Source organism: Meles meles, chromosome 1 (assembly GCF_922984935.1).
Source record: "Meles meles chromosome 1, mMelMel3.1 paternal haplotype, whole genome shotgun sequence".
Taxonomy (NCBI): domain Eukaryota; kingdom Metazoa; phylum Chordata; class Mammalia; order Carnivora; family Mustelidae; genus Meles; species Meles meles.
Genome location: NC_060066.1, coordinates 162,819,486 through 162,832,492, shown reverse-complemented (window position 1 = coordinate 162,832,492; position 13,007 = coordinate 162,819,486). Strand labels below are relative to the sequence as shown.

The 13,007-nt window shown below is 36.6% G+C and overlaps 1 protein-coding gene across 4 annotated transcripts in view; it reads left to right on the top strand.

Moving 5' to 3' along the window:
- LEPR (leptin receptor) overlaps window positions 1-13,007 on the top strand; it is an 89,061-nt gene that overhangs the window by 37,667 nt on the left and 38,387 nt on the right. For all 4 annotated transcript variants that reach the window (XM_045979971.1, XM_045979953.1, XM_045979962.1 and 1 more), the window contains one exon: window positions 8,979-9,187. In XM_045979971.1, the coding sequence (XP_045835927.1) occupies window positions 8,979-9,187 (209 nt within the window). The remainder of the gene's footprint in view (window positions 1-8,978; window positions 9,188-13,007) is intronic.

Below are 13,007 nucleotides of genomic sequence, written 5' to 3'. Positions count from 1 at the left end.
ATAAATAAAAGTGCTCCCTACTAACTGGGACATTTTAGGGCTAGTGTTATTCAGTCAAGAAACATTTGGTGGGCGCCTGGGTGGCTCAGTGGGTTAAAGCCTCTGCCTTCGGCTCAGGTCATGATCCCAGGGTCCTGGGATCGAGCCCCACATCGGGCTTTCTGCTCTGCAGGGAGCCTGCTTCCTCCTCTCTCTCTGCCTGCCTCTCTGCCTAGTTGTGATCGGTCTGTCAAATAAATAAAATATTAAAAAAAAAGAAAGAAAGAAACATTTGGTGTGGGGTGCCTGGGTGGCTCAGTGGGTTAAAGCCTCTGCCTTTGGCTCAGGTCATGATCCCAGGGTCTTGGGATCAAGCCCCACATTGGGCTCTCTGCTCAGCAGGGAGTCTGCTTCCCCCTCTCTCTCTGTCTGCTTCTCTGCCTACTTGTGATCTCTGTCTGTCAAATAAATAAATAAAATCTTAAAAAAAAAACAAAAGAAACATTTGGTGTGTATAAGCCACAGTGCTAGGCTCTGGGAGAAGTACACTTCCCATTCCCTTCCTTCCTTTGTTTCCTTCCCTTCTTCCTGTCAAGATGAACTCATGGATTCTTCTTCTATTTTATGGGCTATAATCAGTTACTATCATTTTTTATTTTATTGCTCAAATTGCTCCATATTTGGCCATTGGGAACTTATTCAGGTTGGTCCTTTTGATGTGTCTCATATTTTTTTTTCTTTTTTGAGGACTTCCTTCCTCTCCAGTATTACAAGACATTTCAAGTTGGTTTTATACTTTTCTTGCTTTAAAACTGAAATCAGCCATTTCTCCAAGGAGCCCAGATTCCTTTTTATTGGAGAATGGTATTTACAAAGCAGTATCTGGGAGCTAGATTCTCATGTTACTTGGGGGGCATTGTTTCTGGGCCCTCTCAGTTACAGAGCTAGTCACATGTATGTGTATCCACAATACACACACAACGTGTATATATAATAGGCACAAATTTGTTTTACTCTATCTCTGTATACACATATATTAAAAGCATGTATTCATACTAACATCGCCCATTTTTTAAAAGATTTATATATTTAGAGCGAGAGTGAACAAGTCAGGGGGTGGGCAGAAGGAGAGGGAGAGAGAGAATCTCAAGCAGACTCCTTGCTGAATATGGAGGCTAACTCAGGACCTGATCTCAGGACTTTGACATCATGATCTGAGTCAAAACCAAAAGTCTGATGCTTAACCAACTGAGCCACGCAGGCACCCATAGTATCTCCCATTTTAGTCCAAAACCGTAGGATCCATTCTAGCCTTCCTTTCCTTTCTTCCTTCCTTCCCCCACCCTCCTCTCCTTTTTCTCTCCCTCCTCTTCCCTTCCCTCCCTCTTTTCCATCTTCCCACACTTCCCTCTTTCTTCTTTCGCCAGCAATAAAAAACTGCCTTCCCTTTCCCACAATATCAAACCCATTTCCTTGTCCTAGAAAATATGTAAAGTAATTTTGGAATTGCTAACCTATACCACTGTGAAAAACAAGCATATAACTAGAGTACAATATTTGTTTCCACTCATTTTACCTTTGCTAAGGCTAAAGGTTTCATGGTCCAAATACTATGTTCCAAAGGTAATTAGGATTTCTCCCCCAATGTGGTTATACTGTTAACTTGATATGCATTAAGAGTACTTTGTGTTTTACAAAATGCTTCTTAAACTTGTCTCCTTGATGACATTTATCTAGGCCATTACTTCTTATTTGGGCCTGATTCATGAGATCTGGGGTGGAGCCAATAATTTGCATATTTTTAAAAGATTTTATTTATTTGTCAGAGAGAGAGAACAAGCAGGAGGGGAGCAGCAGGCAGAGGGGGAAGCAGGCTCCCTGCTGAGCAAGGAGCCTGATGCTGGGCTTGATCCCAGGACCCTGGAATCATGACCTGAGCCGAAGGCAGCTGCTTAACCAACTAAGCCACCCCGGCACCCCAGTAATTTGCATTTTTATCAAGTTCCTGAGGATGCTGATGCTACTGGTGTGGGAATAACTCTTTGAGAACCAATCTATGGCTCTTATTGAAAACAGATTCCTTAGCCCCAGACCTACTGAATTCTTCATGGAAGGTCTAGGCATCTATTTTTAACAAGGTTCCAGGTGATTCTGATGAGACTAGTTTGGGATACTAATTTGGGCTTTGAAATTTGGGAGGATTCGCAAAGTAGATTTTTTGGGTAACATCCATATAGATTACCAGTCTGAGATTAAAATAAGTGACTTGATTAAATGATGTACAAAACTAATACTATTTTCAACAATTCCCACTTATTCATTTGTCCACCATGGTTTGCTCTCAGTTTATGTCACAGTTAGGAATTGAGTGGTGCCCATTTGATGTTATTCCTGTAATAGCTTGGCATAGATCTTTGCTTAGAGAAGTTTGAATATATTCATAGAAAAGTAATCCTGGGAACAAACAATATGACCAAAGATCAGAGGATAGACTGTGCTCTCTCTATAAATCACTGTGTCTATCAAAAATGAAATTTCAGTACTAAATATTAATATGTCTAACTTCTGAGTAGAAAAATTGCCCAAATAGTAAAAATTTTAAGGAAGCCAAATTTAAAATTTGAGAAATGTTCTGTTTTGTGTAACTATTTTCACTTTTAAGTAAAGTTTGCACACTTACAGAGCGATTAAATAGTGGTACTGAATGTGTGTGTGTGTGTGTTGGCAAGGCATAAGATACTTGGCTGCATAAAAATTTGTGAAGGATTTCAGAAAAACTTACCTTTTCATTATTTTTATTTATTTATTTTTTAATATTTAATTTATTTGACAGAGAGAAATCACAACTAGGCAGAGAAGCAGGCAGAGAGAGGAGGAAGCAGGCTCCCTACAGAGCAGAGAGCCTGATGCAGGGCTCGATCCCAGGACTCTGGGATCATGACCTGAGTGGAAAGCAGAGGCGTTAACCCACTGAGCCACCCAGGCGCCCCCCTTTTTGTTATTTTAAACCAATGTATCTCCTTTCTTATTTTAAAAATTTGATTATCATTTTAATCTTTATACTTTAAAATGATCAAAATTTAGAGTGCTGTTTGATGTTCACAAATACTTCAGACTTCTTTTAGAAGATAAAGGAAGGACTGATCCTGACTTTGACAAGTTACAAGGTCCCTGTATTCCAGTTTCACACAAACTTTGCAAAGTTTATGCTCTCACAAATATGAGAAATATCTCTTGTTTTCCTCAAGGAATAATCCTTGAAATAATAATAATTATGTAATTATTACATAATTATATAATCCTCTAATTCTTTAAAGTTCTGATGTATGGAAATGTTAAGATGGTTCAGATTATATTTATTTTTTAGTTGTGAGCACTGGTGTATTAATCCCCTAAATAAAATAATAAAGTGGCTACAGTAACAGGGAAATTTATCTTGTGATAATAAGACATCTTGGGTGGCATGCCTGGGTGGCTCAGTCTGTTAAGCATCTGCCTTTTGCTCAGGTTATGATCCCAGGGTCCTGGGATCAAGTCCCATATCAGGCTCCTTCCTCCATGGGGAGCCTGCTTCTCCCCTCTACCTGCCACTCCCCCTTCCTGGGTTCTCTCTGTCAAACAAATGCATGAAATCTTAAAAAAAAAAAAGAAAAAAAGAAAAAGAGAGACATCTTGGATGTAATGAAATGAGCAAGGAACACTGAAGCACAAGACTTCAGACAAATTTTGGGTCCACATTGTCTCTGAGCCTGTCTTACTTATAAAGTAGGTGATATTAGTTCCCTCATAAGGTAGTTTGAAAATTAAATTAGTGATTCGCAAGGTGTTTGTGTAAATTGTAAATATGCTATACAAAGTTATGTGATGTTATATTTAATGTGGATTTTCTATTTTTGTGTCCTTTGTCCATCAAATTCCCACCAGTAGGGAGTACAAAATGTTTCTGGCCAATAGCCAGAATAGCAAATATTTCAGACTTTGCAGGCCATATAGTCTTTCTTCCAAACTTGTAGTCATAGTTAATATGTATAAATGAATAAGCATGACTATGTTTATGGACACGGAAATTTGAATTTTATGCAATTTTCATGTATCATGGGATATTCTTCCTCTTTTTCTTTCTTTTTTTTTTTAACCATTTGAAAATGTAGGAAACCATTCTTAGCTAACAGGCTGTACAAAAACAGGTGTATTTGGCCTGTGGGCTGTAGTTTCCTCACTCCTGTGTAGAACATTTGGAAATTAGTTTTAGATTGATTTTTAGAGTTTCATAATGGGATTGTGTGTTGGAGTGGTATGGGAAATTTCTGAATGGAGTTGCCTTAAAAAAATCACAACTAATGAATTACTAAAAAATATATATATATATTATATATGGTCATTATTATAAATATATAGTAATATTTTTATGTATATTGATATTATAAAGAAATTAGCAATGAAATTGATTAAATAGAACACACACACACACACACACACACAAAAATAGAACACACAACAGTGAAGTGATAGAGAAACCAGATAGTTAATCTAATTGGTAATCAGCCCAATTCTACAAATAGCAACCCTATTTAGAAAATATGGCATTGGCAAGACTATCTACAGTAAGACAGCGTAATTCTAACTTTTCTTTTTGTTTTAAAAAAGAAAAATATCACTAGAATTTTCTGTCCTTTAAAAAGCATTAGTGAAGAATATATGCCTTATTTTCTGTTTACTTCTATTTTTGCTGTAAAATTTGGGAGTTCTTCGAAGCACAATACCATGCAAACATATTTCTGACATAAAATACCACAATTTATTCAATTTGTTCCATACCCTTTTTAAAAGCTTTTATTTTAATATTTGAAAAATACCTAAAAGGCGTAGTGTGATTTTTTTTTTTTAAAAATGACATTTCACTGGCTTTGTTTAAAGGTTTAGATAAAATTGAAAGTGCTAAGTCATTCCAGTTCTTATTCAAAATGGTATTTTATGGGTGTGTAGCACTTTAAAGTTTTCAAAAATACTTTTATGTAATCATCTTTGATTATAACAACCTTGTAAAGGTAGGTGGTACAGGCATTTTCTCTGTTTTACTGATTATGGAAACTGAGCCTCATAAAGAAGAATGTACCTGTCTATAGTCTTATGGCTCAGAAGCCAATGGAAGGACTTGATTTTAGGTCTTGGTGTTAATTTAGGGTGCTTCCTACAATAATATTATCCCTGACACAGCATTCAGTAGACTGCTTTGCATGCTAAAAGGCCTGTAACTGTTGTTTCTTGATTGATTTCTTTTGGGACTAAAGTAATGCTGAAGTCTATCTCAGGAGACTCGAAAATCTATTAGAATTCACACTTACTACTGGTGGTATATGTATGAAAGATTCGGGTCCATTTTGTTCACGTTGTATTTATATGTGAATTCTCGGGGATTTGCTAGTTAGCAGAGTTTCTAGAACAGTGTATTCTCCTTAGTATATTTAGCACTTACAGTTTTTTCCCTGCAAAAGGACTGTGAGAATTCTGAAGGCAGTGATCCTATCTACATATTAATACTCTCTTCCTCTCCCTAAGTTCTTTAAAAAAACAAACAGAATGGTTTAGGTAGAAGGCAGCAGGTGTTTATGGACTAATGGGGTGGCTTAAGCAAGACAGGGAAATGTTAGTTACCGCTGTCCCACCCATAACTGCCCCCAACGCAATAAGTCTTCTTATTTGCAGCTAGGCTTAGACTCTCCAGGCAACCAGACAGATGAAAAAACACAACACTAATAAATCGGAAATAACAACTCTGTGTCTTGGTTGCATACTATTATTCTCTGTGCCTTGAGTTATGTAACTCAACCCAGCTAGTTACAGGCTGTCACCCACTTACAATGGTTTGATTTATGATTTAATGGTGTGAAAGCAATACTCATTCAGTACAGTTTTGAATTTTGATAGTTTCCCAGACTAGTGATATATGGTAGGATGGATACTCCCTCGTGATGCTGGGCAGTGACAATTCCCTGTCAGCCATGTGACCATGGGGGTGAACAGCTGATACACTTTGACCATCCTCTCTCTCTCTCTCTTTTTTAAACTCTGGGTATGATATTCAGTAAATTCCATGAGATATTCAATATTTTATTATAAAATAGGCTTTGTGTTAGATGATTTTGCCCACCTGTAGGCCAGTGTAAGTGTTCTGAGCATGTTTAAAGTAGGCTAAGCTAAGCTATGGCATTTGATAGGTTAGGCGTACTAAATACATTTCAACTTAGGCTATATCTAATTTATGATGAGTTTATCAGGAGTAACCCAATATAACTCAAGGAAAAACTACAATTACTTTTTTTTTAAAAGATTTTATTTATTTATTTGAGAGAGAGCGCGAGAGAGCCCAAGCAGGGTGGGGACATGTTGGGGGTGAGCAGAGAGGAAGAAGGAGGCCCCCCGCTGAGCTGGGAGCTGATGCAGGGCTTGATCCCAGGACCCTAAGATCATCACCTGAGTCAAAGGCAGACACTTGACAGATTGAGCCAACCAGGCGCCCCTGCAATTACTTTTTAAGGTTAGCTCATTCATTTGTAGGTTTATAGTGATAGCCAAAGTATTGCTTAAAAAGTTTTTCCTAAATTTTCTTTTTTTGGGTAAACAGCTTTATTGATATAAGGTAGACAATAAACTATACATATTTACACAGTTTATTATATATTCAAAGCATAAATTTGATAAGTTTTACCATATGAAATCGCTCATAAAATCATCACCCTAATAAAGAAAACAAATATATTGCCAATCATGAAATTGCTTCCGGACCCTTTGTAACTCCACCCGCTGCCCCTGTCTGGTTCCTACCGTCCTCATCACCCTCTACTGTCCCCATGCAATGAATGACCTGCTTTCTGTTACTGCAGGTTACTTTGTATTTTTCTAGAATTTTTAAAAATACAGTCATATAGTACTTTTATCATGCTTTCATACAGCATGATCATTTTGAGACTCATTAATGTTGTGTGCATCTACTAGAAGTTCATTCCTTTCCATTGTGAAGTAGCATTCCATTATACAGATATACCTCATTTTGTTTATCCATTCACCTGTGAAGGGACACTAGAGTTATTTACAGCTTTTAGCTATTACAAATAAAGCTGCTACAAGCCTCTCTGTTTATGTATGAGTCTCTGAGAGGATTTATACTTTCCTTTCTCTTGGATGACTACCTGGGATAGAACGTGTAAATCATATGATAGGTGTAATTTTAACAACTTAAAAATTACTAAACTGTTTCCCAAAGTTGTATCATTTTACATTCCCACCAGCAGTGGATTAAAGCTCCAGTTTCTTCACATCCTTATAATTAATTCTAAAAATTTTCACCATTCTAATATGTGGATAGTGTTATCATTGTGGTTTTAGTTTGCATTTCCTGAATAACGAATGACCTTGGGCTTCTTTTCATATGTTTATTTTCATTGATTTATCTTCTCTGGCTAAGTGCCTGGTGAAATCTTTGCCTGTTTTTAATCGTATTGTTTGTTTTATTATTATTATTTTTTTAATTTTTTTTGTTTGTTTTATTATTGTTGAGTAACATTCTTTATATCTTCTGGAGACAAGTCCTTTATCAGATAGATAATTGGGAAATAGATCCACTCCATCTGTGGCTTGTCCTCTGGTTGTTCTGTAGTGTCTTCTTTCAAAAAACAATTTTCAATCTTGATAGGAATCCAGCTTATCAATTTGTTCTTTTATGGATCAGACTTCTGGTGTTGTATCTAAGGAAATGTTACCTTACTCAAGGTAACAAATTTTTGTCCTTGTATTCTCTTCTAGAAGTTTTATAGCTTTAGGTTTTACATTCGAATTGATGATCCATTTTGAATTAATTTTTTAATCTGGTGTGAGTACGGATTGATATTTGTTTTGTTTTATTTTGCGTGTAGATATTCCATTGTTCCATGCGACTTAATGAAAAGATTGCCCTTTCTCCACAGAACTGCTTTTGTATCTCTGTCAAAAGCTGGTTGTCCATATATGTGTTGGTCTCTATTCTGTTCCATTAATCTATTTTTCTGTCTTTATGCTAGTACTCTGTTGGCTTGATTATTATGGCTCATTAGCTATAACTCTTTTATTATTTTAGTGGTTGCTTTAGGACTTATAATATAGGTTTTTAACTTACTACAATCTAACAGATGTACCTCTAACTAATATTGTACCACTTTGTGAATGGTATGAGAACATTAAAACTGCACACTTATGTCCCAGCTCTCTCCCCCAAGCTGGGAGCCAGTGCCACATTATACTTCCCCCTGTGTTATAAACCCTACACTACATGGTATTATTTTTGTTTTAAGCAGTCAGTAAATATTACCCTTTTAATGTTCTTTTCTTTTTTAAAGATTTTATTTATTTATCTGAGAGAGACACAGAGACAGAGATAGCAAGAGAGGGCACTAGTGGGGAAGAGAGGGAGAAGCATGCTCCCCGCTGAGCAGAGAGCCCAATATGGGGCTCGATCCTGGGACCCTGAGATCATGACCTGAGCCAAAGGCAGACGCTTACCCAACTGAGCCACCTAGGTGCCCCATTATTTTCATTTCTTTGTGTGGAATCGGATTTCCATCTGCTGTCATTTTCTTTTTGTCTGATGGACTTCCTTTGGCACCTTTTGTAACGCAGATCTGATGGTGACAAATTCTTTCAATTTTGGTATGCCTGAGATAAAGCTTTATTTCATGTTTATTTTGAAAGGTATTTTCTCTGGGTGTAGAGTTTTAGGATCACAATGTTTCTTTCCTTTCAGTACTTGGCTGCTTCACTCTCTTCGTGTGGCTATTATTTCTAAGGCTAACCTGCTTGAACCCTTATCTTTGTATCTCTGATATAATGTATCCTGCTTTTTCTAGATGCCATTTAAGCTGGATGTTTGGAACATTTCACCTCGGTTTGGATTTTTGTCATATATTTTAGGTAAATCCAATCCTGTCGCATCTATGCTAATATTTAGCTCTTCCTTTGGCACATAGGCCTGAAATGTTAGAAGAGTCGCCTCCGGTCCCCCAGAAAAGCAGTTTTCAGATTGTCCAGTGCAACTGCAGTGTTCGTGAGAGCTGTGAATGCCACGTGCCTGTACCAACAGCCAAACTCAACCACACTCTCCTTCTGTATCTGAAAATCACGTCTGGTGGAACAAATTTCCAGTCACCTCTAATGTCAGTTCAGCCCATAAATGTTGGTAAGTCACGCATAAAAAAAGGTTTTATATCTAAACATCAGCCACACGAATAGGTTAAACATTGCTTACAGAGGTTTTCAGTAGCTTATCTTGCTTTGACCCATGCAGGCAGGACAGCAAATGCAGAACCCAGGAGTATTAAAAGCAGCCTCTAGAATGTTTTAAGAGTAGTATACATTATCTCTGCAGTTGTGACTTGAATTCTTTCTTTTTAAAAGACTTACCCATTTATTTTAAAGAGAGAGAGAGAGAGAGAGAGAGTGAGCGAGCCGGTGCAAGCTTGAGTGGAGGGAGGGGCAGAGAGACTCTTCAAGCAGACTCCCTGCTGAGCACAGAGCCTCATGACGGTCTTGATCCCATGACCCTTGAGATCACGACCTGAGCCAAAATCAACAGTCAGATGCTTAACTGATGGAGTCACCCAGGCGCCCCTTAAATTCATTCTTAAAAACAGTTTTTCTTTCAATCCTAGATCTGTCCAATGGATATATATCGTTGGGGTGTTACTTTTTCACTTCTCATATAACAGTTTCCAAAAATAATTAGGAGCCTGTTTTTACCCTTGTTTATTTATTTATTTTATACTTTTACTTATTCCTTCAATAAATATTTCTTAGAAGTTCATGTGTGTCAGCAACTGATCTCAAAACTGGGGAAACAATGGTGAATGAGAAAAAGTTCCTCATAAACTGGAGACAAACAATAGTGAGCAGAGAGAAGCAAAATCATTTTCTATACAAATCTGATTATAAGAAAAACTCAAAAATAGGTAATACCCCATATTTTTAGTGCAAAGATTCCCAGTTTCTTTTGATCAACTTGAACATATGATTACAAATATGCATAATATAGCCATTGTTCACTTAAAATTTATTAACTCAGTTTTGTTTATGTATTTTATATATAATACATAATTTAACAGTGTTACTATTTTCCACTTATATTTCTTGAAACCATTATATACCAACTATTTACATGCATCTTGACATCATTGTTTTTGACATCACTCGAACCACTTTTCCTGGTATTTCACATACAATTTTCCAAACAACTTCACCTTCATTTCTCTCTAAGTTACCGGGGATATACCACTTTTTGAATCTGTATATGACAACATATTTCAACATTAGGACTTTCAAATAATTTGTCCTTTAGGGATATATTTATGGTCTCTACGACATAATTACAGTGACATCCAAGCAATCCTGTGATGAAGTTATAGCACAGGAAAAAACATATAAAATTTATAAAATATCATTTTGTTCTCTTTTTAAAACTAATTCTGTCAGGTGATTTTTAGAAACATTTAGAATCAGACTTAAATGAAATATTTACAAAAATAAGGTAGTTAGAAGGTGTTTATGAGAGACTTCATAAGAAACCTAAAAAGAATTTTGTCTTTTTTTCAGGGGTAATTTTTTGAGGGGAAAAAAAAAAAAACTTTCCTTATACTTGGGTATATATGATAGTCCTAAAAATGTTAAGTTCCACAAAATAAATGAGGAGAGGGTTAGGTAGGTGTAAGGACTATTATTTCAGCTGTGGAGATCAAAGAAGACCTGTTTTTGGAGATAGCATTTGAGCTGAATGAAAAAGAGATAGCCATGCAAAAATCCAGAGCAAAAGGTGCTCCAGCCAGGAAAATAGCACCCATAAAACCTCTGAGATGGAATAAACTTGGAAGTGGGAGGGCCCAAGACAAGGCTTTTGTGCTTGGAGTGAATGAGGTGGGGGAATATTTGGAGATGTGGTTGGAGGTATTGGATTCAGGTCATATGGTAGGCCAGGGTTATAGAGTTTGGGTTTTATTCTAATTACAGTGGAAGCTTTGAACCAGGAGAGTGATATGGTCATATGTGTATGTATGTATGCACATTTAAAATTTGCTCTGCATGTGGAGAAGGAAATTGATGGGGAAATGAGGAAGGATAGTTACAAGAATAGAATCAGAAGGCTCAGATAGGAGGCTATTGGAATGATCTAGTTGGTTTAGAGATGTGGCAGTGGAGAAGTAAAGAGATGATCATAGCTGGGATTCATTTTGGAGATGTGCTAACTGAAATTTCTAGTGGATTGGTTATGGAGTATGGACAGAGAAGAACCAAAGATAATAGACTTGGCCCTGAGCATGCCAGTGAATAGTGGTACCAGGTATTTGGGGAGGATCAGATGTGTGACATATTATTTTGAGATGCTTATAGATACCCAAGAGATGCTGAGCAGGCAGTTGGACATATGATCCTAGAGTTCATGTGAGATATACATGGGACTATCTGGCATATAGATGTTTATGGGATTGTCCTGATATCACCCGTTTGGAGTTCAGTGGGAGAAAGACTGAGGCAATCAGAGAAAAGAGGAGTGAAAGAGCATGGTGGCCTGGAAGTCAAGTGGAATCCAAATGAGCAGCTATGTGGAATGCCGCTGAACAGTGGAGGAAAGTGCATCAGACAACTGACATTGGATTTGGCAAAGGATGATGACCTTGATACAGTGGTTTCAGTGAGTTGGAAGAGCAGAGGAGATCAGAGTAGGTTGGTTAGGAAAATGGAATACTAAGTGGGGAGAGTGAGTAGTTCCAATTCTGCCAAGGAATAGTGCTCTGAAAGAAGAAGGTAGATGGGGTATATCTAAGACGGGGGACATGGGTGGTCCAGAGAAAGATTTATTTTTGGATTTCTAATATTAAGGCATATATGTATGCTGGCAGAAACTGTACAATAGTTTATAATTTCAGGATTTCTGTTTGGTGTTTTTGTTTTGTTTTCTTTTTGGTCATGAGAACTCAGTGAATTTCACCTACTGTTTCTAGACTTTAGTGTTTATCTGTCTCTGCTTTAAAGTAACTAAAATTTGTAATATGTCACATAAAGTAAAAGCTTTATTAACTTTGACTCAAGAAAAGGAGAAAAACTACGTCTAAATTCTTAAAACATATAGTATGTTAATTATAGTAATATGCCATTTTCGTTCCTGAAAATAAGATTCAAACCAGCAAACATTTCAATGTAATGATTATTTCATTGTGCATAATTCCTGCTAGTTAAAATCGTGAAAACATAGAGATGCACCGAGAAGAAAATTGCATCATCTGTTTTCTATCATTCTGGCTTTTTTTTCTGTTTTAATACATATTTATAAATATTCTTTTGTTAATTTCAACAAATTAAGAACTCAAGTATAGATGATTAATAAGCTTTTAAAACTAACAGTATTAGCATTTTCAATATTCTTCTCTAATATGATTTTTAATGGCTGTATAGATTTCCCTATGGGGATGAACCATTATTTATTTAATCAATCCTTTATCATAAGATGTTTGTATTGTTTCTATGAATAATTTAAAGGTTACTTGTGTTCAAAACCGCACACACACACACACAAAACCTATACACAAATGCATATTCATACATGAACACATGCATATACACATGAACTCAAATGATTTACTAAGTTAAACGCATTGTTAAGCCAAGAAACTCTATCCCCATTTCTGGTGGCAAGCTAGGGCCTGCGTGTTTTATTGCATGTGAAACATGCACACTGTGGGTTTTGAGTAGGTGTGTCTAGATTATTATATTTCAAAGTTAATAGATTTGCTGAATTTTATATGCATATTTACATGCATCTTTGCATGCAAACTCCATATGCGTTTTCAGAGTAGTGTTCAGCAAAATGCTGTTTTTCCTTGTCACCTGCTAAACCAGCAGGTGAGTGTGGTGTGGGAGGCTTCAAAGAAGTTTGGGGAGTGCTAGGTTAAATAAAGTTAGCAGACTTTTTTTACGGCAGGAATTCACATTTATCAAAACAACTTCATTAC